General features: G+C 37.7%; 1 protein-coding gene across 6 annotated transcripts in view; it reads left to right on the top strand.

Moving 5' to 3' along the window:
• TBCK (TBC1 domain containing kinase) overlaps nt 1-26,208 on the top strand; it is a 95,889-nt gene that overhangs the window by 40,943 nt on the left and 28,738 nt on the right. For all 6 annotated transcript variants that reach the window (XM_065837823.2, XM_071808214.1, XM_071808213.1 and 3 more), the window contains 10 exons: nt 296-345; nt 709-838; nt 1,686-1,784; nt 3,008-3,070; nt 3,932-4,058; nt 4,592-4,642; nt 5,700-5,783; nt 9,572-9,657; nt 16,979-17,015; nt 18,403-18,564. In XM_065837823.2, coding sequence (XP_065693895.1) covers nt 296-345; nt 709-838; nt 1,686-1,784; nt 3,008-3,070; nt 3,932-4,058; nt 4,592-4,642; nt 5,700-5,783; nt 9,572-9,657; nt 16,979-17,015; nt 18,403-18,564 — 889 coding nt within the window. The remainder of the gene's footprint in view (nt 1-295; nt 346-708; nt 839-1,685; nt 1,785-3,007; nt 3,071-3,931; nt 4,059-4,591; nt 4,643-5,699; nt 5,784-9,571; nt 9,658-16,978; nt 17,016-18,402; nt 18,565-26,208) is intronic.

Genomic DNA, 26,208 nt, shown 5'->3' on the forward strand with positions numbered 1-26,208 from the left:
CGTGACCCATAGCAGCTATTTTTTGTGTTAAAATAGGTTTCTGACTGAGGTGAGTGTTACCTTCAGGCAGAAGAGTTTCCATCAACTCAAAAAGCCTGTATTAGCAAAAGTTTTTAGTGTTAAAGGCTGTATGTTTCTTTGCTGATGGAGGACTGAGCTAATGTTTAGGTCTCAAGAAAAGCTGCTAAATTGGGCAAATGAATTGCTAATAAATAGTTTTCGTCTTCGACTAAGTATTTCCACTTGAATTCTGAGCAGCATTCTGATAACAGATTATTTTTATTCTTCATTTCAGAGACTTAAAGATGTTGGCGGAGAAGCGTTTTATCCGTTGCTTGAAGATGAGTAAGTGCGTGTGTAAGTTTGTGTGTATACAAGGGACTGAATTTTGAGTTATTAGTTTTATTTGAGTGGCACGCTGCACTGCTAGACAGAACTGTCTTCCAAAAGCAAACCTAATATGTCCTTGTGTGGCTCTTAAAGTCAGTGAGAGCTGGTAAGCGCTCTACACTGGTGGCCTTAGGGCCCTGGTACCACACTGAAGATCCTGGCCTGTTTCCCTGTTCTGGAAATCAACTATTTGTTATTTTGAATATTCAAAATTATCCACTTGCTTTTGATTCAGAAATGCATGACAATATGTTCATTTTTTTCACAATGACTTGTATTTCTTGCTGCTCACTACTATTATCCTAACTCTTTTTCCAGCCAGTCGACTTTACCTCATTCAAATAGTAGTAATGAGCTGTCAGCAGCTGCTAGTCTTCCTCTGATCATCCGAGAGAGGGACACAGAGTACCAGCTAAATAGAATTGTCCTGTTTGACAGGCTGTTGAAGGTATGGAATCTTTCTGATGCTGGATAATTGGATTTGGTCTGTTAATTAGAGGATTTTTAAAGGACTAGGTAATTGAAAAAGGAGGCAGAGATACAAGAAACCATAGTGGGGAAAAGGGCAAGAAAATGCTACAGAAGAATGAGAAGATTGAAAATAAAAATATGAGAAATATGTCTTTTTAGTAGTGATGAATATAAAAGTAGATTTTAAAGTACACACATGAAAATAGAGCTGCTGCTAATACCTGTTATTTACTGCAGAAAATACTTCTGTATCCTGTATTTCGTAGCTATTACAGGTATCAACATGCTGGTAACATTTCTACATTTCTAAGCAGTAGGGTACTTGGAAACAATACCAGTCTTTACTGTAGCAATGCCATGTTAGAAGTACGGGGTTTATACTGCAGGCAGAAAATACCAGTCTCTAATTTACAGATATGCAGGGAGATGGATACTAGCTTAAGAATGAGAGGATATGCACGTCCTTAGGTGCAGTACTTGGGAAGGCATAAAATAGAAATGCTTAGTAAAACAAAGTTGGATACATAATGTGAAAAGAAACATATAATGAAGAAAAAGCTTTTAATAAAAATTTGGTTTTGTAAATTTATATATCCAGTATATACCAAAGCACATGAATACATTTATGAGAAGGAAGGGATATTGTAACATCAAACACTGGTCCTCCATCCAGTTGCTTTCCAGTTAGGAATGAAATTTACTAGTTCTGAAACTTGAGTTCACTGTTCAGGCTGCCAGCATTTGGAAAGAACACCCAGGATTGGGATTCTGATGGTTTCAGTTACATGGTAACAATTTTTGCTGTTAATTTCTTCTCTTTGAAGGCCTACCCATATAAGAAAAACCAAATTTGGAAAGAAGCCAGGGTTGACATCCCTCCTCTTCTGAGAGGCCTGACCTGGGCCGCCCTGTTGGGTGTTGAGGTAACGGGTAATGGGTAGTGGGAGGGCACTTGCAGAAGTTCCAGTACTGACTGGGGTGGGAATGGGGATAGGAATGGAACTGACAGGGAAATGGAATGGATTTGAAGATTTGGCAGGTAGAATTACTGGAATTTTAAGCAAAATGAGTAATGAAATGGTGTGAACAAAGGCAGTGTTCAGACACACTCTCTTCGTGTCTCTAACATTGTGTGATTTCAGAGAAAGTATGTAAACTTAACTGCCTTTAATTTTGATTATGCAATGGAAAAATACTACCCATGCAGCCAAATTTTGCTAGACTGTTCAAATACTTTTAATGTTTTTAACAAATGCAGTTAGAATACTTCTGCTCCACTCAGCGATAGCTGGGCAAAACAGGATGAAACACACAAAATGTATTTTTCTCACTGATCAATGCACTTCCTCCAAAGACTAGAGAATTAGTAAATTAAATGTAACCCTTTTGGACAAAGGGCTAGTAAAGAATGTGCCAAAAATGAGGCTTTCTCCCAGAGATTGCTTGACTACCCGGCTTCTGCATCTACCCTGCTTGCAATCTGGAGTAGTGCAGCAAAGAGGTTCTTATAGAAAACATCCCAGCTTATTAATTATGGAATGTATACCTTAGATCTGAGTGCTCTACAGGGTTTTTTGTTTTGTTATATTGTGAAGGTAAAGAACAGTGGCTGGTCAGGGTTGTAGCCTGGGTCTTGGGAGATGAGTCAGTTCTCATGCTCCATCAGCTTACAATGCGGGTAGTGGTTCCCTGTCCCATTACATTCAGATGGACTTGTTAACATGTCTATCCTGGGATTCATGCAAGGACAGACTACTTAAAAGTGGTGTATACTGGTAATATCAATATTAATTAACAGACAGTGGCTGAGGTAAGCACCAAATTTAAATTGAGAGCATCTCTTAGCTTGAAAATGGAGAACTTTATCCAGTACATAGTTTTCTGAATAAACAACTGAAAATCACTGAAGATTGTGCTGAGGAGGTCACAGAAAGGTTTATATGTCCTGAATTATAGCAGAATAAAGATGGTGTTGTTAAAATTCAGCTGTTAGAATTTTCTGTTCTTTGGGAATTTTTTCAGGAAAAAGAAGTTGCTAACTAGGGCACCTAACAAAACCAGTCAACTTCTCTATATCAGCGTGTACATTGTAATGTGCATTTATGTTGGTAAAGGCTTTTTAAATTCAACTATTTTTCCACATTAGGGTGCCATACAAGCAAAATATGATGCTATTGATAAAGACACACCAATTCCTACAGACAGACAGGTAAGACTTCCAGTGTTATCAAATATTGTCACTTTAAGTAATGTGAAGATCTTCTCTCCCAGCCACAGTCAGTTGCCTCTTACAGCAAATGTGGCTGATAATACTAAGAGGGTTTCCCCGTCCTCCAACCTTATTCATGCTATAGCAAGAATCTTGCAAAACAGGTAGGAACCAGTAGTTAAATTGTAACAAGTGGAAAGGGAAATCCTCATTTACTTCAGAATCGCAGTTTCTGTAGCAGCAGCGAAGTGTAGTGAAGAATATTACTGATGTATTGTTAAAAGTCCTTCATTTCTTGAATATTTGTTGTGCCTGTTGGATCGTGTACCAGATAGTGCTGAGGACCTTGAGATCCTGTAAGGTGAGCCGTGCTTTATAGAAGTGGGTTCCAGAGCAATGAGATTCACCAAGAAGTCTTGCCAGATCTAAAAAGGTATCACAAGCAACAGCTGTTCCTTTTGGCTGGGTGAAGAAATATTTTCCATCAGATTGGGTACAATGTTCTGAGAACTCTAATTTGATTATTCTTTAGAGCAAAGAGATATTAGCACCTTAAGTGGGTCCAAAAGTTGGGTCGGGAAGAAAACCATAACTGTACTCTGCTTTCTTCCTTTTTCAAGTGTTTAGAAATACGAATATGGAAAAAGAAAAAAATATCTCTTTTTAATCCTTGACAGAGCTGTTAGGAGTCCCCTGTACCCTTTCAGGTTTGTTTTTGAGAGTGATGGAGGAAGCAGATTGTGTTTATGGTGACAGTCTGACCTACACTCTTTGGCTGACTTCAACCTCTAGTGTTGCAAAATTGCTGTAGTACCACCCCATTTATCCTGATTTCCTCTTGTGTACTTGGCTGTGGTGCAGATTGAAGTTGATATTCCTCGTTGCCATCAATATGATGAGTTGCTGTCATCACCAGAGGGTCACGCGAAGTTTAGACGTGTATTGAAGGCCTGGGTTGTTTCCCATCCTGATTTGGTGTACTGGCAAGGTGAGTTTGACTAGTTGGCAGGATCAGATAATTAACTGGAAAGCTATGGCTGACTTAAAAATACCTCTTCTTCTTCCCCCTACAATGTAAGCTTTTTTTTTCCCATTCTATTTCTTTTGAAAAATGAGTATGTGGGTTATTGCAAATCTAGATCGTGGTCATTGATATTTAATTTGTAATGCAGAATTGCCACACTCTTTCTTACAGATTCACTCTCCTTAAGTTTCAGTCATTTTATCAAAAAATAGTCTGCTTACTGGTAAGGTAAAACTGCAGGAGTTACTAAGCGAGTTTTTGGGATGGTAAATTGCATTTCTTGAAAGCCTTGCAGAATAATCAGTTGAGCATTATGGTTCAAAAATTTGAAATCCTCTCTGTTTTCATGTGTTAATTTCACAGTTGTTCTCAGTATTACATGTAAAGCCTGACATTGCAGATTTAGTATCAAGTGTGCACTTTTTCATGATAAATTAATGAATTGATCTTGTGCCTTACAATAAATGCGCTCTTTATGTCATTTCTTATCTCTTTAGGTCTTGACTCCCTTTGTGCACCGTTTCTGTACCTGAATTTTAACAATGAAGGTGAGTACCTTTTTCTTCTGAGGGTGAAGGGGAAGCACATTCAGTCTTCTTGATGTTGGACATGTTCCTATGCAGTTTGATTGTAAAACCTGATTTCTTTCCCATTGAAGCAAAATATTATAGTAGTGAATTACGTAAAATTTTCTGTTCTGGTTTATGAACCGGGTTATGCAGATTTAGCTCAGGTATGCAAAAAGTGGTTTCAATGCTAGAAAAACTGTAACACAGGCTTTGTGTATAACATGATCCTATGTCGTATTTGTTATAAATCTGATGTTTTGCTTGGAAGCTTCCAAAATTATATTTATTGGTTTTGGACTATTTATGGCAAACTCCTATTTCTTTTTTATATCTGTGGTCTAGCACCAGGACTAAGAACTGTATTACAACAAATTGTCTCTCAACCAAGTTCCCAGGAATTAATCAGGGGGTTAAACATTTAAGTTTTTACCCTCTAATCTCTATTTGGTATGTATGTCAGGAGCCATTGAGAAATTGAAGATGTTTTTGTCCATTTTTGTCAAAAGAGAGTGTTTTTAGTTGTATTCCACTCTGTGCTTTTTCTTCCGAATTCTATCATCTTTGGTCTCTGAGCTGAAGTAAGAGACGAGATGCGAGTCTGCTGGGGCATAAACTGAGTGTGAGTTCTATAGGAGAAAATGCAGAAGGCGGCAACAATGCAGTTGTGTGAAACCATCTTCTGAAATTGTATTCATCCAAGAACCTTCACTTTTTGGTACAAACCTCACCATGGCTTTCCAAACATCACCTCATTGCTTCATTACTGCAAAGCATGGAAATAAACTGGGAGCAGATAGGTCCAGCCAGCTTTATATTGATTATTCAGTGACAGAAGGAGACTTTTTTTGGGAGCTTTTATAATTCTTTAATGAGTAATGTGCCCTTTTAATGTGTTTTACATTTTTTTTTGTGTATATAGATTGATTTAATGGTTATTATCTGCTTATCTATTTATGCTTATTATGCTTAGTAATGAACCTTTTTAGGTGTACTTATGTTTCTACCTCTGTTGCATCCATTTTTCTAATTCTTTCAGCTCTGGCATATGCCTGCATGTCTGCTTTTATCCCCAAGTATTTGTATAACTTCTTTCTGAAGGATAATTCTCATGTTATTCAAGGTAAGCAAGTCCCTTTATTTTTTTGTGGTTCTTAGAGAAGTAAAATTATTTCTGAATATACAAATGCACTTTTTCAAGTGGTTGTAAAATTGGGATGCAATCGCCCTGTAGCAATACCCACCTATTTCTTTCAAAAGCTTTATTTTAGGTAAATAAGAACAACAGCTGTGCAAGAAAAACAGGAACAAAATAAGTAGGTAAATATTCAGACAGGAGAAAAACAAAACTACAATTGCATACACATATACAAAAACTTCTATGTATTATCCAATGTTAGAGCCAGTTGATCATGCAAAGTTGTAAAATGAGAAGGTCTTTCTTTGCAGTGTTACATTGTGAAGACCCGCCCTACAGGTGATCAAAATCATACTGTTATAGGAGCTATTCTGACAATGAGGGGAAATGAAGAGGAGCAGTACAAACTAGGAACTCCTCAGAAAATGGAAGTTATGTTATTCAGAGAGTTAGGGATTTGAGGGGAATTTCTTACTGAACAAAGCTAATGGTGTTCAATACAGGACAGGAGTTGGAGAACCCTGAGGAATAATGTTCCATAGTTCAGTCTTCAACAACTGTGTAGGTAACTCAGGAAAATGAAAATAATAGCTAGGAGATAAATGTCTGTTCTACTTGAAGGTTAACTGTAAATTTCATGGAAACAAGAAGAAATTGTCTAGACCTAGAAAGCCACCTTGGCACAGTCTGTGTTGGAAAGATAGTTTGCCTTGCAGACGGTTTTTAAAACCCAAAAGAAGCACTTTGAAAACCCATCAGTAGTTAAAAAAAACAGGTGGTAATGAAAGCTTTTAATTACGAGCAGTTATGAGTGTTTATTAAATACTGGGTTTCATTGTGGCTTCTTCTCACTGTATTCCTTTTAAAGAAATTCTTTTGTATATAGCTTGTGAAACTCTTCAACTTAGAAATGGTGTCTGGCATTTTTTTATTTTCAAAGCAAAAAGGAAATTAAGAACTAATCAACAAAAAATAATTAGACATGGAGCAGTTACATACTGGATAACAGGTAGAGAGCTAACATACAGAGAGAACACAGTGGTTAGGAGAGTTTGCATATGAAGGACAGTAGGCAAGAGGTGTTATGAGCTGAGTATATAAAATAACAGTTTGGAAAAACCGTTCAAGAGAACTTGTTTGCATCCTTGAGTCTGTGAAGAAAAAGTGCTTGCTGGAAAAAAAAAATAAGGACAGTAAAGGTCTAAAGATGAAAAGAGTAAGTGTATTGTAGCAGATGCTCCTGTGGAGACAGCCGCTTTAGACTTTACTCAAAGGGGTATAGTCTTCTGTTGAATAATACTTTTGCTCTCTAGAGTTCACTGATGTTATTCCTTAGGGGCTTTACAAATATATGTATCAGCCAAAGTTAGAAATACAGGCCAGTAGGATTCTGTAAACCAAAGTAGTAGAGGCGTTCCCAAGTTCCTGTGCAACATCTGGCATCGTCCAGGACTCAGGGAGACTGGAGGTTTTAGGATGCTTTTGGTATTCTGATTTAATCCTTTCTAGGGTCATATTTACATACCAATATGTTAATACAGTTTTAAAGGAAAATTATTTGCAATTTCGCTGCCGTGTTGGGTTGGAAGAAAGTGTTAAGAATGTGTCATTTGACTACCTACTGCAATTTTAGCTTCTTTGTGTCTTCCACATAAGGGTAGACGGGAGGAATCTTTTGAGCTGCAGAGTTCAACATACCTCGTTTCTGAGCTTGTCCTGTATAATGAAGGCATTTTTTTAAGCTTGTCAGATGTATTTCCTTACATGAAATAGGCAGCAAGAGCAGTTAAAGGGGTTTGGATATAGAATGCCCAGTTATGTAAAACAAAAATTCATAAAATAAAATTCCAACCAACAGCAATTGGCTGGACCTAAGCAATACATTTTTGTGAAGATTTGTGTATTTTTATAGACCATTAATTAACCATGTAATCCCCCTCTGTAATTATATTTCATGAGACCGGCTAGGCAAATAAAAATGACATTTACCAAACTGTAGTATATCTGTAGAAAACCATCATGGGCACGAATCCTCATTTTGAAAATAAATGTGCTTCAGGGAAGCTAACTGTGAAATTCATTTCATCAGCATACGGCTGCATGTGTAGAATTACTGGTTTGCTACAACTGACTTGTGACTACTGGCTGTTTCATGAAATAAAACTGATGTAACATGCACCTTAGAGAGATACTTTTTAAAAATCATGATGTTGTGTGGTATGAATTTAAGGCATGGATTCAGTTATCTCCCTAACTTGTATGCATGTGAATAACTTTGGCTTGAAGCTGAGAAAACGTGTGATAGGTGAGTAATTCTGAAACAGCCTGGTCCTGGTGACACTGAACTCCCACCTGAGTGCTGCCCAGACACCTGTGGCAGAGCAGAGCATCCTTTCAAGTGTAGTTTGCAGTAGGACTGTGGCTTGTTTCCTTTGTATTCTTATAGTGAGAGAATTGTTCATTAGTCTTCCTGAGGCAGAATCGGCTTTTAAATTTTTCAAGTCCAAATATAATTATTTTACAGTCTGATTGTTCTTAACTTGTTGACTTAACCGAGAGGAGCTAACTTGAGCGCAGATAATCAAGGTATGTAAGATAGGAGTCTTTAAACAACTGCATGTTTAGACTCACTTCTGTTCTTAAATAAAGGTGCCTATGTGTGGAATTATCCCAGCAGAGCCATTTCTGTGCTGCTTATCATTGAAACTGGAATTTAATTTCACCGCTTCAGGACTGAAGACAAACTGAGTAATGGGGAGTTAATTGCTGTCCCCAAGAGAGACAGTAGGAGGCATCTAGTCCTTACAATAGGCTTTAAAGGAAGCAATGGCAATTCTGGATGGCTAATCTGTGGACTGTGTGGACTTGGTGTTTGGGGGCTTATATTTGGGGACAGTGGTGATGAGATGTCAGTACATTCTCCTCTGGGAACAGGGTTCACATTCTCTGTCCCTCTTCCCTTAACTAGCTGTCTGGGCCTTAATTACTCTCTTTTTGGGAGCATGGAGGAAGAGATATTGCCATCTGTTACAAAACTGCAATATTATTGCATCTTCATCTTCCTTCTAACAAAGCATGTGACAGCGCAGACAAAACCGAGATGGGGCAGAACAGAGAGAGAGAAATCTGTCAGTGTCTGTTCTGCTGTCTGCTTCTCTTCCAATTAAAAGGAAGTGGTATTTAAGCAACTTAATGAAATTGCACCCATCAGCCTAATGTGCCATGCTAAAGATGTAATAAATTTTATCTTTTACTGTAAGTATTTCTCCTTATCTGTTGGAAAAAATACAAATTAAGATGGTAACCTTAAAACCTCATTGCCTTAAAACTTCAACTTCCAGATTAGGGAATTTAACTGTGTAGAAAAGAAACCACACAGAATGTAATTGAAATAGTATAAACTTTGTGTCTCACTAAAACAGTTTGGGTCTTAAAAATCTTTGGAGCAGTCTTGTTCTAATTTGCTTCCATCGATGTCTTGTGGCTCATACTCATACTGTGAAAAGTCTTTAACTTTGTATTGTGGACATACATCACAACCTAAGGAGGAACCAAGTAAACCATTGTTGAAAATCCAAATTGAGAAGTACCAAAGAAGAGAAATTAAACCTTTCTTCTTCTGTATTGAATATAATGGTGACAAGGAGGACAGTAGTAGTATTCACTTGCTGGTTTATCATTATGTTAGTCATGTTGTGCAGCTCTATTGTGAGCTCACAGCATGTGGTGGTTTGTGGTTTTGACAATAATCTTGAATTTCCTTGTAATTTCAGAATACCTGACGGTGTTTTCCCAGATGATTGCATTCCACGATCCAGAGCTGAGTAACCACCTTAATGAAATCGGTTTTATTCCAGATGTAAGTGCTAAGGGTTCTTTTACATATTGTTCAAAGTGAAAAATGGAAAATGAGGGCCACGAGAATGAGATGCCTTTCCAGGCTGTTTCAGTAGCAATTTGACATAAGTGAAACTTTCCTATTAATGGACCTTTCTGAGTATGCTGATAAAATGGTTAAGTTTGCATTTTGGCTTTACGTACCTCAGTCCTTCCCGTTTTGTTGGCGTGGTGAATTAAAAAAATTACTACTCAGTTATTGTAATTTACAGATTTATCTGAAAACATGCATATAATTATCTTTTAAAAGTGTGGATTTATATACAAAAATTAATGTGGCCATAAATTATTAATAACAAATTTTCTACAAATTAATTAAATGCCAAAGGACACATCAATTTGCAAGTAGCATGAAAGATATATGCAAGTGGTGGTTAATTTGTAGGTACGTCACACCTTGGAAAATACTTAGCAGTTAGTTTTGGACTCATCAGGAGCATTGGCCAAGTGCATAACGTGTTAAGTTTTATGCTTTCATTGGAAAAAGTCTGTAAGATGAAAGAAAATGAAAATGGAGAACTCAACCAAAATGTAGGAGAGAGGGAGGACCATGTTGGAAAAAGCAAAACAAGGTGTTCTTTGGAGCCGCACTTTAAGCTATCACTGTAAATAGTGAAGCTTTCTCCTTTGTTTAGAGAGGCACGTATAGCCCGGAAAGGAAGATAATTCTCTATAAAAATGTTTGCCTACTGTAGCATTATCGAAGTTTATGACTGATGTTTCTGAAAAGTAGACTTAGGCAAGGCTATAGGGAGAGCGCTATTAATTGATACACCCTGTATCATCATATGTTGGACATTTAGTAATTTGGTAATTACAAATTGATCATAAGAACAGCTGATGACTGAGAGGCCGAAACAGAAAAAGGAAACGAAGTCAGGTGATGTTGATGTAGAAATGTAAATTTCATAAATGAAAAATTGATATATAAAGTTTATTTTATCAGGAAAGAGGTGCTTATTAGGAAGTGATTTAAGTTGAAGGAGTAAGGTCAAGCCTCTGAAAGTCATTTGTGGTGAACTGGTGTGTCTTTGGGCCTGGCAGATACTCATTATCACTGTTTACAAATACTGTAATGGAAAAGCAAATATATACTTTTATTTGTAGAGCTGTTTTAAATGCTAAGTATGATACAAATTTAAAAGATACTACGGCATTAAAATGAACAGAAGAGAAAGCCGTTGTATTGCATTATAGAGATGTTTGAGAAGGCAACATGTATTGTTGATGACCCGCATCTGAAGAGGATGGATGGGAGGAAGATGAAGGTGTTGAGAAGGGAGAACATTAATCTTTAGAAAGCCTAAAATATTTGGGGGGATAGAGGGCATGGGTAACAGCAACATTAAGTTCCTGCGGGAGAATCAGTCTTGCAGCATCACTGTGTAAATGCACTTGATATTTGTTAAAGGCTGGGGATGACCAAAGCAATTCCTCTGTGTCTTTTGTCCAGGATACTGCTTCCCACTGAGGAGACAGGGCTGTAATTTCACTGACCACCTTACAGGTCCCCGTTTCTGCAACAAACCTACATGAGAGCTCTGTACCAACCCATCTTGGGTGTTAGCTGACCTTTCAGTAGCTCCTGGTGTCTGCTTACACAGTTATAATCCTTCACTGAAAACTTTCAAAGTGCAAGTCAGATGGAATAGTTTAAAATCACCTGGTTTGCTATATTTTAGTTTTTGTGTTGTGCTAGTCATTGGACAGCACATAGTCAAATGTGAGCCTTGTCTCTCCAATGTTACAGTCTAGACATGGTTATAGCTAATGCAGTAAATAATGACAAAACAGAGATATATTTTAAAAAAATCCAACTTGCAATGAATACAAATGCTAGCTCTAAAATTCACAGTAACCTCTGAAGAGAGGTTGTCCTTTCCAAATTGTCTTTTTTTTTAAAAAAAATAAAAGTTGTTTGGCATTTTAGATTAGTGAGAGAGGTGGTTTTTGTACCTGTAACAAGACAGCACAGGATCCATCAAGCTGAAGGATATGCACTGTAGTAATGAGATCTGAACCAGAGTTTCGTGCTTGAGTACTAATCCTATCAAAGTAAACCCTGATTAATCTTTCATCATTGAAACGCAGGCTCCGCTGCGGGAAAGATTGTGTTTCCTGGCACCCTTCCCATTTGCTTGGGGTCGTGTAGCTCTCAGAATATTGAACACTGCTACAGCTTGAATAGTTCTGAATATTGTTAGCTGATGTGGTGCCTGGATTAAGTACATTGCTGTGGCTATGTGATTTACATGTAAATAGAGGGATATATACGGTGAATCTACAGTTCTTTGCTCTCCCAAAGTTTATCATCTCCTCCACCCTATATAATGCTTCATAACATGTTCTATATTTTACTGAGTAATTCTGACATCAAGAGCAGACCATTTTGAGCTGAGAAAAAACAAGGAAGTGTGCTACATTACTAAAAGGGTAACTATAGGCATAAATTATTCTAAAGAGCTTTCAGCTGCAAATTATGAAAGCTAGACACAGTTGTCAGCCGACCATTAACAGAGATGGCAAAGTCTGGCTGCAGTTGCTTAATATCATCCTGCTGGAGCTGCTGTCGTATGTAGGTATGTTAGCTTGCTTTCGGCAATATGCGGGAGGGCTTCATCTAACTGACAATTAAAAATCCTGCAATGGAAGTACTTCATCTCTGTTTGTTCTGTTGCACAACTACCTAGTGCTGAATCTTGCTGGTATTTTTATCTTGTGAGGAGAGTGATGATTCTTCAGATTTTGTTTGTGTAGGTGCATATAGGTGGGTAGAACATAATATTAAATATTGGACTCAATCTGCATTGTCTTTGCATTCCCGGTCATCAAAAGATTTTTTCACCTCTCCATAGGATTTAAATGTATGATTGTCTAGGCACCATTTAGGCTTGAAGCTGAGTATGTCTTTATGTATTTTGAAGGTGGAACGTGAAGGTGCAAGATCAGGGTTTTATAGAATAGAATATTTCAGTTGAAAGGGACCTACAATGATCATCTAGTCCAACTACCTGACCACTTCAGGGCTGACTGAAAGTTAAAGCATGTTGTTAAGAGCGTTGTCCAAATGCCTCTTGAACACGGACAGGCTTGGGGCTTCGACCACCTCTCTAGGAAGCCTGTTGCAGTGTTTCACCACTCTCTTGGTAAAGAAATGCTTCCTAAGATCAAGTGTGAACTTCCCCTGGTGCAGCTTTGTACCACTCCTATATGTCCTGTTGCTGGATACCAAGGAGAAGAGATCAGCATCTCCCTCTTCACTTCTTCTCCTCAGAAAGCTGTAGAGAACAAAATAATTTTCTTAAGAAATGAAAATGAAAAGCAGCAGTTAGGAGGCAGCCTTGTCAGGACAACTCAGCAAAATAAAATTCCAGTTTATTGCTGGGAAAGATGGTTTCACACATACATCAAACAGGCTAGAAACAAAAGGAAAAATATAATAGCAACTTCATAGAAGGAAAAAAACAAAACCAAAGCCACACAAAACCACAAACAGGAAAACTGCCACACTTTTATCTTTGGCCTTACCGCCTCATAAAACCCAAAATCTATGATACAGAATAAGATTCTGTTTTGGTTTTTTTTCCATTTCTGTCTTCTTTTTTTACAAGGTTTTGTTTTATTCTCCTTTGAGAGAATGGTTTTGGCAGGTTACGCCACGAAGTCAGAGATGGGTAATGGGAGATATATGCTTCAAAGGCTCCGTTTTGGTCAATCCAAGATCACTTAAAAACGGTGGACCTCTGAACAATAGGTAGAAAAAATATATAAAATGTAGTAAAAAAATACATAGAGGTTATTCTTTAAAGTACTTTTAAGAAAGTAAGCATGGCCTTGAAGTTTTGGTGGTTTATTTCCCCACTAACAGGTGAATCTTTTCCTATATTTATTGGGTGGCAGCACCGTACTGGGGGCTTCAGGGCTGGGGTTCACTCTGTGTAGTGAGGATGATCATGATGGAGGGGGGAGGAAAGGAATGCCAGGGGGGTTTCCAAAGGCAAAGAGGATTCCTTTTAGCTGGGGATCATCCTTTTAGCTGAGGGGCATTCTTTGTTTGACCGTCTTTCTGTGTAGCTGTGTTAAATGGTCTTTTAGCCTAATAAGCTTGGAAAGAAAAGTTGAAGTACTTAACAGATCGTCAATATCTGTGATTGTTATGGGACAATTCAATAAGAAAATAAATGTATATTTTCTGAATGCTTTCTGTTGTCATTTAAACTAACGCCTGCCTGAAGCACCTAGAAAGCAAGTTAGCATGGCAGACAAGCTATCTTACAACTGACCATTTCAGGGTTTTTAGCATGTTCTGCTGAAGCAAATTACTCCCTGTTGGATGTAGAATAGTTGCCCATAGTGCCATTGATGTGGTAGTGCCTGTATTCCTCTAAGTGTCACTTCAGCTTTGAGGAGGAAGGGCTCCAACTGAAAATAGGGTGAAATACTTGCTACATAGCATTGGGTTGAAAAGCTCTCATTTTCTAGAGGAATGGTCAAATAATGAACCAATCCGGACAACAATACCAGACAAGAATCCTCACGGAAAAGGGTTTCATCTAGATTTGAGCCAGTATCTCTAAGAGCTTTGAATGTCTAATGGGAGATGCAGTCTTCTCAAAATATGGCCGTCTGTGGCAAGTAAACACCTTCACTCCGTTGAAAAACAATGAACTGCATCTCCAGGCTCAAGTACTCAGCAGAATTTGTCATAGCAGAGCACTGTTGGAGAGGAAGCTTCAGCCAGAAATGATGGAAATACGGAGAATGAAACCAAATCTAAGGACAAGAGGTTTCAATTTATCTTAAAAAAATCTGTGGATTTATTCCGACTGTTCGAACAGGAACTGATGTTACGGAACCTGTGTGTTCTTCATATGTAACAAATGTCCAAGTCCTTACTTAAAAGCACAAAAGAGCTTGTATTTTACTAGTAAAGCAAAGTGATAATTACAGTGTTGCTGATCTCAAGCTCGCCCTGAAAAATGAAGTGTTGGGTGTACAGGTTCTTACGTTAACATGACTTATTCCAGCATTTCAAACACTAATTCGATTAACCATTAGGTGTGCTTTCCAGCTGCAGAGAGTGTCCATCAAAAACGCAACCCCATTATATTTTGGGATTCGATAGTGAAGGGTTGAAAACCTCTGCACCAGCAGCTTGTTGGTACAGCAGCCCCACACGGTGATGTTCCAGCCGGGCATTGCTAGAGGGCAGTATTTACTAATCATACGGAAAAAGTGCAGGCATTTAACCAAAAGAATTTGGTAGCTTGTTTATTTGAGGACTTCGAGTCAGTGCAGTTCTTTTTGTCAGTGTTTATCAATTTGTTTAGCATGGGGGAATAGTACCAGTGTTGTGGCTTTTCTATGCTCACTTATTAACAGTAATCACAACCTCTTCATGTTTAATGAGACCTCCCTGTTTTAGAAAGGAATGTTTGCAAAAATCAGAAGGAAAAATCCCTTCAATAAAAACTTAAATAGTTTGACCTGCTTTTCATGCCACTATTGATTGGTCTGGTGAGGATGATTTAGAGTAAAGCCGTGTTTTGCCTTGTGGTTGCCTTTTAATAATCTATTTAATGTTTTAAATGTTACGTACTTTCCTGTGTATTTCTGCATAGATGCATGAAAGGTGTTTGTGAAATTAGGAGCAAGTGTGGATCTGCTTTGGTAATAACATTCTAATCAAATATATGAAAAGGAGGAAATAATTGCTTTTAAATACGAAGGAAGCAATTCAAAATGACATCCACATAATATATATCTCCAGGCTGATCACAGCCTCTGTAAGGAATATTCCAGGTTATGTTGTTACTCAGTAGAGAGCCATCTATTGAAGGCACAGCAAAGATACGCTCAGGGAAACAGCATGAATGGATTAGAAGATGAAAATGGTGATAGAAATTGATTTGTTTTGTTTTTTGAACACTTAAAATCAATTGGCAGGTTGGAGGCCAAGCTTTATAAAACCCTCCTGACTGTTGAAAGTGGTGAACAGTCTGGGCATTGCAGCTTTTTTAATTTTATGGACAGTATGGTTCAGATACAATCAGATGCTCAGATGAAGATGTAGGAATAAAATTTAGAGAGCTGTGCTAAGGACCTTTTCAGCAAATGTGTTCATCATTTAATCAGTGCCATAACCCTGCTAAGAGTTTATGGAGTAATGCGTAATTTATTAATGTAATATTGATTATGCTTGCTGCTTCGCATTTGGTTACTTCTAGGGAAAGCTTAATAGGAGGATTAATTTGCGCTTTTTATGAGCTAAAAAGTAATATATTAAGCTTTATGTCTAACTGTAAATCTTCGGAAGTGGAAAACAGAGCACATGATCTGAGTAAAATTTAACAATGGCCATCTCACTCTTGCATTCTAATTCGTGGGGACTTTCTGTACCGTTCAATGTTTCATGAAAATGGATTCTGTTGCCTTCAACACACTAAATACTTCAGTGAAAACTGAAAAGCTCTTACGGTGTCATAAATGCTCAGCTTTTCTAACACATACTGAATTTTGTCTGTGTGATCTCATAAGTCTGAAAGTTTGTAGCCGTTGCAGCAGAACAAACATTTAGTCTCATGTAATGGAAGTGCTGAAGCAGCCTCAGATTCTTCAGGTGATGCTGCCTTTAAAGGTCACAAGGGAACAGAAATGCTCAAGGTGTTAGTAACCAACACTAAATGCTTTTCAGAACGAAACCGTTCTTATTGCCTTTCACTAACGAGTATACATTTTATTAAATACCAGCGTAGGAGAAAAAGGTTGATATGGTTAATTTTTCCATTGGAAATTGTGATTTGCACTTTTAATTATATGTATAGAACCAGATTTTTTTTTCCATAATCACAATATGTATTGAATCCAGTTGGTTTATGCTTGTTCAGGCATTCTTCATTAGTTTTCACTTAACCGTATATGTATGTAAAGTGACAACTGTGACAGTTTAATAGAGCAGCTCTTTATTTCCTTAAGACTTCAGGGGCTATTTTGTGCCAACGTGAGCCCTACTGAGTGTAGTGGTTCGTTTTGCTGTTGTTTTCAATATAGTATCACAAACCAGTAATTTGAAAGGGATGAGAATGGGGAGCTGGGGGAGGAAAAAGCTTCTCTGAGGAGCTAAAAGTTGTGTGATAGTGGTTCTCCCACTGCAGTTATTTGCAATTTTAAACATATTCATGCTAAGCTAGGCAATTTTTAATGTAGTAGGCAGTAGTCACAAACAACTTTAACTCTTAATAAAATACGGTTTTGTTCTCTTCCCCCACCACTACCTTTTGCAGCTTTATGCTATTCCCTGGTTCCTCACAATGTTTACACGTGAGTACGCATCATTTTTGCTCTGATTAAATGTCCTTGTGTTTCTTAAGCGTAATTTTGCTCGCATTTTCAGCTAAAGCCTTCGCAATTGGTGTGATGTGTCTAACGTTTAGTAGGTTGCTTGTAATTTGCAGGGAATGTGTGTTGTGATTTGAATCTCAGCAGCGCCTGTCACATACTTTCTGTCCTTATTTGACAATAATTAGCTTTTTTTTTTAATACTGGGTCGAATTTTAACTGGATTATTTTACCCATGCAGTATTTAGGGAGTGTGCAAAGGAAGCTGTTATCTACTGGAAAAAGATATGATAATAGTTAAAAAAAACCAAAACAAAACCCACCACACCAAACCTCACCACTGCGCTCACCTAGATAATGTAAGAAAAAGAGTAACTTTGCTTTTGAAGGGCAGCAAAACAAGCTTATTTTTATTACACTTTGACACATTGTTATTCTACTAGCACTAGTTTACTATGGTATGTGTTGCATGGATGTTAGGAATAGAAAGAGCTTTATAATTTGCTGAGCTTTTAATGGAAGAGGACAAAGTTAAAAAGCAAGTCTAGAAAGAAATTAAAAATCTTTCCTGAAAGATATCTGTGATTTATTTTTTTTATTTCCTTTCAACATTGGCAGGATTTGAATTTAAAACAAAGTGGCAGAATGGAAAAAGTAGATGGATTGTTTCTCTGAAATATCAAAGAATTTAATGAGATTCTTGACTGCAAGATCTTGCCTGTGAAGCAGCTGTTCTTGCAGTTGTCCTAAAACTTCCATGAGAATCACCACCTTTGGAAAACCACAGAGATGGTTTCCTTGGCAATGAATCGCAATAAAATGTTGCAATTATTTAATTGAAGGGTAGCTTATTTCAGGAGAACCACCTTCAACTTCATGTATAATATGTTCCTTATTTTAACAGGCCTTTCTCCTTGTCTTTCCTTTATTGTCCCAATTTGGGTCTGTTCTGCTAATTTTCATGTCTAATTTTAAGTAGTTCAGCTTATTGATTAACTGATTACTGTCTTCATAGTATTAGAAAAACTGATATGCATGTCCTAATGCGTAATTGTACCCTACCAACAGAAAAATAAATTGCCGGTGTTATGTTAGCTTGAAGTCTAAAAACCTGCACATTTCTGAGCGTTTAACAATGAAATAAGAATCTGATGATTTCCAGAATAATCAAAATTTATATGAAGACAAACCTTTTTCTGAAGAGCTTGAGTCCCCTTTGCTCCCAAATTAAAAAGGAAGCAGCCCTAAGATGGGAAAGGGAAAAAGTATCTATGCAACTCCTTAAGAGTTTGTGCATGTGTGTCTGTGTTTTTACCAAGTTAGGTGCTTATAGCTTCTTTTGTTTTCATTGTGCTTGTTCATCATGCAGACGTCTTTCCTTTGCACAAAATTTTTCACTTGTGGGACACGTTACTGCTTGGAAATTCCTCCTTCCCGTTCTGCATTGGAGTTGCGATACTTCAACAGCTGCGGGATCGCCTGCTGGCTAACGGATTCAATGAATGCATTCTCCTTTTTTCAGACTTGCCAGGTACAGAAAAAACTGTTTCTTCCTTCTGTCTTCTCCGGCATGTTGTTGAAGAAAGTATGTGCTTGCATGTGAATAGGTACTACAAATCGGACGTGTTTTGAAATCATGGTAGAATAGGCAAACTCATTGTCAGACTGTGTAGGTCCTAAGTACAGCTTGATAAAACTAGTAGAAGTCTTTTTGCTGTCATCAGCAAGAACTGGGTGAGCTTGTTAGTATTTCGAGGTGAGGGTAATTTAGAATGATTTTGGGTGATTAATAAGCGACTGTAGATATGCCACATATAAAAGTGATCCAGTTGACAGGGATTTCTTAGTGAAAAAAGAAACAGTGCTGTTCTGAACAGTCCTTTTACCCTTTGATGCTGGTACTAGCTTATTTTCCTTTCAAAAATAAACGAACTTTTGCTGTGGAAGCAATTAATGTAAAAATTAGGGAAAGCAGTATTAGAATTGTTCTGTGCCAAGTCGGTTTCCATTTGAAATGGAAAACTTTCAAAAGAACGCTCAAAATCTGATTGGAGGCTGCATGATGGTTGTGCAGAGGTTCTGGTGTCTTGTCCAATTGTTGACCTGTCCACACGAGCAAGTGTTGGATCTTGGGAAAAAAAGCCACTATAAAATTGCAGTTAACCATGAAGTTTGGCTCTTATGTCTGAGCAAGTTTCTGTTGAGACAGTAGGATGCGTTTGAACTGAGTAGGCCCAGTTAGCTGAAAGATGAGTGATATTAATGTAACACGTGAATTAGAAGGCTACTGCACCAAGAATATACTTATGTTCTGGTATTAATTTCCTCTCTCCCACCCAGGATCTTACTAACATAATGTATGTCTTGTTTAAGAGATGACACTGGTTTAACTGTGTGGCCTTTCTTAAGATAACTTTAACTTTTGGCTAATTCCTGGGCTAATTATAGAGTTAATGGGCTCCGTTTGAACACCATGTGTGCAGTTCAAGAACCCATAATTGAGTTAAACAGAAGTAATTCTCTTTCAGAAGAAATGAAGGAGAGAATTGAGTTTGGAAGAGCATTTAAGCTTAAAAGCTCTTGTTAAGTGTGGCAGTCTCCACAACTGCTTAATTTACAGTTGCAAAATTTTGCTTTTCTGCTATCTTTCAGTTTAGTATATACTATGCAATTGCTATCGTATTTCTCAATTTATAAGAAATTGAATTAGGCCATTCCTTATGGTGTGGCTTTTTTCATTTTCAGTCTATATGCTCAGGCATTTCAAATGCCCTTATTAAATTTAACTGGAAATGTTCAGATGGTCTGAAGGTCAGTGCTAAACTGAAAGATTCTCCCTTGCTTCCTCCTCTATCTATTAGCTATATGTCTTAGTTAAATTTAGACTCATTAATATTTAACTTATTTTCTTGCCTACGGTCATTTCTCCCCCCCCTTTTTTTCCCTTGAGTGGTTCTAAATTATATATTCCAATTTATCTTGAATCAGCTGACTTACTGACAGTTGAAGTACTTTATACTGAGGTCATGGGTAAGAACACATTAGTACTCATAATACACCTCTGTTTATATAATAAAATTAAACCACTTGAAATCTGAAGTATTGTAATGTACCTGCTTCCTGCTGATTGTAGTTTATGACAACTTTGCTGATACTCTGTTAGGAAATGTTTTGATAGAACGGTATTTCTGAAATGATTTATTATTCTTTTTTTTAACGTTGGTGATGTCTGCAATATTTTGGATGTCAACAGTGGCACAATTGAATATTGTAAGATTAATGCAAAGCCAATCATGTACTGATTACTACAGGGGAACAAAATGAGGATGGAAGACGATCCTAGTGTGACTTAAGAGTTAAATGTTATTGGTCTAGCGGTGACTTCTTTGAATGTATAATTATCATTGTCTTGTGCCTTCTCTTTCTGACCTGAGTCTCATTTCTGGTTAAGAAGTATTGACTGCTTATGCTCTTTGTCACCTGTGTCTTCCAAATGGGAATTCTGTTATTTTAGTTAAAATATATTGTGTGCCATGCCTGAGAATTTTCTGAAAGTAATTTACAAACAACCTTCACCTGAAACTGGGTCACCCAGAGGAAGAGATTGTTGTGTTCAAAACATCTGCAGTAATTTCAATCTAAAATCAATTGTTGCTCAGCAGGCTGAAACTCCGGTGACTTTTTTTGCACTGGAATGACTTATCTCAGGCTTATATCAACTCGCTTTCCAGACTGATGAAGCTGTTTTACTGCAATCTTGCAACTTTTTAGGACACTTTCTTAAGATTAGTTGGTGTTACAGTAGCTATTTCTAAAAATGTATATTAAAAACAGAAACAAAAAACCACCAACAACACTACACCACACTGATTCTCCAAGGAACAGAGAATGTGAGAAAAACAATTATACCTGTTACCATTGTAGACATGCCAAAATTCTGAATCCCATGGTGGTGAAAACCATATAAATGCTTGGAAGAATTACATCCAGCTCAGAAATAGACGGAAGATGAAGAAATAGTGGAGAGTCTCCTCTAAGATTGTCTGGTGCAGTTCTGAATGATGTGTTTCTGCTGACAGCAGCAGAATTAGATGCACATCAGAGAGCATCTAGATGTAGGTAGACCCTAGGTAGCTACTATTTTACTTTCTGTTGTTTTGATTCCTGAAAATCCTTTGTCTGCCCACATCCGTGATTCATACACTTTGATCACACCAGAATTTCTGATGGTTCAGCATTTAGTTAATTAAGATTTGGTAGGAGGAAGAAGTGCAGTTGGCCATCAGGCCAATGCTGAGTTTGTGGGTGTTTGGTGCCTGTTCCCATTTGTTTCACCACTTCCCAAGTAAAATATAAACTCCAAGATCAAAACAACAACTTTGAAGAGAATGAAAGAGGTATAGTGGAGTTTTCTGTGTGCCAACGAGCAGCAGATAAATGAATGTAATTACTGTGAATTCTCAGTGGCTTTGCTGTCAGCTCCCTTCCGTCTACTTTCTCATATTCAAAGAGCTTGAACTCTTGCCTTTATGAGCCTGCATGAGACATTAGATTCTGTCTATCCAAACTTTTTGGTTCTTAATATATTAAGAGCTGGTGTTTAGCAGAAATCAACAGAAAGACCTAATAGTAGACATGGAGGACTAGAGCAGGTTTGTACCCAAAGCTCAGACTTTGTTGATATTGCAAGCTCGGAATAAATTTCAGGGCTGGATTGTTGGCATTGAATGGCAAAACCTGTTCAGGAAGGAGAAGTATCCCAGCTGGGAAAAGCACATATTGTATGTGAAGGATGTTGTCTGTGCTCTGAAAATGGTGATAAATGGGCTAAGAACCCATGAGGGTGTGTCAGGTGAAACCTGTCACTGCAAATGTTTATAAAGTGTAGACAAACGTGTAGGGGATAGGCTGCTCACATAGAATTTGGCTTCGGAGCAAGGCAGAGAGCTGGGCAGTCTTGCTGGTTCTTCAATCCTTATGCTAAAAAACAGACAAACAGGAAAAAAAGACACAAACAAAAGAACCACACACTCACAAATCTTTTTTCTTTTATTCACCAGCATAGCATGGATCTAAAACACACACTCAGCAACCATGTAAACTGATAGGGTATAAACAGGAAACATGTCTACTGGGAATATAACCCTGAAACAACACAAAACTTAACATGTCTTAAAGATGGTCTTTTTCTGGTCGGTTGGCTGGTGCTGGGTGGTTTTTTTTGTTATAAAAATATGATATTTAGGAATGTACTTCAATACTTTGATGTGTAGATTCAAATTGGGGGAATGTTAGAAAGCCTTTTGAAAGAATAGGACATCCGAGTAGGTTAATTATGCAGCAAACTTCAAATAATTTAGAAAAGTATATTGACAAGGTTGACCTGATGTTAGTTACTTAAAGCTACCAGTTTTGCACTGTGAAACATTAACATAGGCTTGACTAATGGTAAATGCTGAAAGTTCTGCATCTTAGTAAGTTATTTAATGTAGTGCCAAATGACAAGAGCATTTTTTTTAGAAATTAAAGCAGTTTAAGCATGGGTACATAAGCAAGATGGTTATTGTCCTTCCTGGTTACACTTGCCGTCTTTGTGGGAAATTAACAATATTTCAGTCTTGAATATTATGTTTCTTGCTTTGTGGTAGTTTGTGGGTGTTACATGGTTCAGGATACTCTTTAGGCAGATCTAGATACTTTATCTATATTAATCTTTACCCAACAAGGTCGCTTGAATTTTTGTCTTATTTCAAAAAACAGCAATTCTAAGTTACTTCATTGTATTTTCTCAAAAATATCCCAAAGGCGAGCAAGAGGAGAGCTCTGCTAATACAAAGGCCTTCTACCTATGGCTGTTGAGAGATTGATCCATTGTATAAGCATTTGGGCTGGTTGGCATTTCTGGTTGTAGAGGCTTTTACAATTTTATACCGGTTGTGCCTGGGAACAGCTGAAGTGGGTTCTGTCTACCACTCAGCTGGATTTACTGATGCATATTGAGCTTTCAGTAGTTGCATATTACTTTTAAGTTTCACTAGTATTTGAGGCTGTTAAATGTCTGTTGAGTCAGTTTTAGACTTTTTTTTTTTAAACCACATAACACAGAAAAGCCAGAATAATGTTTTTCCTTCAAAACCTGGATGCTGCTGGATATGGTGTTAGTGGCACAAGTTCCTCATCTTCATTTGTTTCTAAAAAGTTTATCCTCGAAGCTGATCCCTGCAGTTTTGTAAACCTGTTGTTTTGTGCATCTTCAGTAGATGGTCATCGTCTAGTTATGAAATAATGTTCATTCTTCTGCAGATCTGCTTTATTTCCCCTTATTATTGTGTGTCTCTCAGGTTTTGCATAGTAGCCTCCATCTGACTATTTCCATTATACAGTGTGAATTCATACCCTTCTGTTATTGTCCAGTGTTCTTATTCTGGTGTTCGGGCAGGACCAGATGTCTTTAACATTTTGTTTGTGAAAGTGTCTGCTGTTAAACAGCCCTGGCACACCTCGTAAAACTGTTTAAAACGCTTTCCTGTCAGAGCTCAGCTGACATTACAGTCTTTATGTGATCTGTTTGACTTGTCTTTCTCAGTAAGACATAGCATGTGGCATTTGGTGGTTCCCTTACAGTAAACATTGACTCTTCATACTGTCATTCATCATTCTGTGTCTTCCCTGCTTGTCTTTACCAGTGCAGGACAACATCACTTTTCCACACTGGAAGGCATTCTTTAGGAAACCTTTACACTAAACTGCCAAGACAGAGCAATTCTTACAATCGCAAATAAGAAAAGGATCCATGTTTGTGCTTTATGCAGACTGATGTCTCAAGGAATTACTCATGGTGCTTCTCCCTATTGCTCACTGCTTTGGTCGGTGTGGAACTGCAGGTACTGTAGGAGTTGTACTTTACTAAACTCTCAGTTTCTGCTGTTTATACACAGGCTGCAAACATCCACACTGTTCTCAGCAAAAGTGTCAGTATCTCACATAGATATGTAATTTCTACTTGAATTATTATCTTCTCAACACCCTCCACTATGGAACTCCTGATCTGGATACATTCCAAATTTCTCAGTCCTCAGACATCTCCTTTATGGATTAAGACAAGAAACCAACAAGTTCTTTTTCTGCTCTTTGGACTTTGCATGTGATTTCATTACATGAAAACAAAAGTCCTTCTTTCCACGGAGTTTCTGATGCAGGTGTTTGATTTTTCATCAAGAAAGAGCCTGAACCGCTTCATTTTTGATACACAAACCACTGGTTGTGGGCATTCAGGCTCAAGAATAGCTTAAATTGTTGTCCTTCCAACTGCAAGGCAGCTGTTGCATGTACACTGAAAATGGCAATATTGTCCAGAGATAGTAAACAATATTAACTGTGGAGAACTGCCTAGATTTTTTCTTTAATTCCAAGATATGGAGAGAATTGCAGAGTAATGTGCTCAGACAAGGTAGCCTGTCAATGCAGCATTGAAATTATCGATCCTTATTGCAGCTGTGCAACACGCCATCTGTCTGAAGACACAGGACTGTAGTTTGTTCCTTTGCTTCTGCATCCAGTCATTTTTCTAGCCGAGTGCAACTTCTGTACACCTGCTGTGTTACATAAAAATATGATGGCTTTGTGATTGACCACATATGTCCTCCTGGCAGCTGTTGAAAGATGCAGACATTGCATCCATGGAGAAAGAAGAACAGACTTCTGTCTTGTTAGCTGAAGAGTTTTAAAACTAATGACTGATACTTGTGTTGCCTTTGAAATTTTGGTGCAAGATGCACCAAGAGGGATGCTGATGTGTGTAAATAAGAGCAAATTCCTATCCATAAAACAGTGAAATAACACAACTATCCTACCATGTCTGAAATGAATTATATAAAAAGAATAATTTTGTGTTGACTTTTTTGTTTCTAGTAACATTCTAGCAGCAGTAGATACAGATATGTACAGAGTTGTTGGATAGAAATGTCACTTCTCTTCCTAAATTTCTCCTTTTAAATATCTAGGCCTAGTGTATCTTTCTGTATGTCATCAGAGAAGAAGACATTTATGGCCTTTGTTTCTTCTGAAACGGGAGATGGAACTGACGGATCTATTCAGCTTCCCTGCTTTGGTAGCACAGAGGTTTGCTGGCCTATTTCTGTGGCTGTGCAGTGAAAGCTCCGTGTTGCCTGACAGGGTAGTAATCAAGTATTTGTGATGGAGAGGCCAAGCCGAGCCCATAATTCTGGACTGTTTCCAAAATGCAGAAGCAGTTTATTTTGGTCAGGTTTCTTAACTGGTGTCCTGTTACCCAAGGAAAGGGCTCTGGAGTTGATTAACTGCACACAAAGACTTGGTCTGTGTACATTTTCATTAAGAAAGAACTATTGGTGTTACGTTTTTCTCCATTATTTGCTTTCACTTGCTATGAGCAATGTATGCACCTCCGGTCCTACTGGAAGCATAAACAATTCTATGTGTTTTTGTCACAGGTGTATTGCTTTTAAACTGATGCTTTCTTTTTGACCTCTGTGTCAAGTGTGGTCTAGTTATCTCCTTTTTCTATAATACTAAACACTAAATATATGTAGCTATAAAAGCAGCTGTGTCAGGCTGAACCATGCTTTCCAGTTGAAGCTGTTGACAGAAGGAAGCAGCAGCTTGGTAGGGAGTGATAATTTAGCATGAACAGAGCAAAATTAAGAACATCTTAGAGCAAATGTGAAGTTTTGTTCAGAAAAGGAGGAAAAAATTTTAAATAGGCTTAATATTGGGATGGGGCCATGACGAAACCAGATTACTGTTAGATCACTTTTTGTTTACTTCCCTGCTCTGCTTATTTCAATTCCTGTATTTTTTTTGTGTTTAAATATCCCAGGAAAAGTCTTTTGATGCCAAGTAATGGAGTAATCAGCCGGTGCCATAAAATTGTTTCCCGTAAGGCTTGGTTGCTGCTTGACTGTGAAGTGCGTGAGCTCAGTTGAGCCAGACCTCCTAAACCCAAGTTTTTAAAATGAAACTTGTGATTTTTAGTTCATAGGTACTCGGGCTTTTTGAAATGCAGGTGCTGTGCACTTTTTGAACACCAGACTACTTGAAGACCTACTAAATTTTGAAACTATAAGATATTTTTATACTACTTATATTACATTTACAGTTAGGCTTAAATTTTTTCAGCACACACCTCACAGTTAAA

Source organism: Patagioenas fasciata, chromosome 4 (genome assembly GCF_037038585.1).
Source record: "Patagioenas fasciata isolate bPatFas1 chromosome 4, bPatFas1.hap1, whole genome shotgun sequence".
Taxonomy (NCBI): Eukaryota; Metazoa; Chordata; class Aves; order Columbiformes; family Columbidae; genus Patagioenas; species Patagioenas fasciata.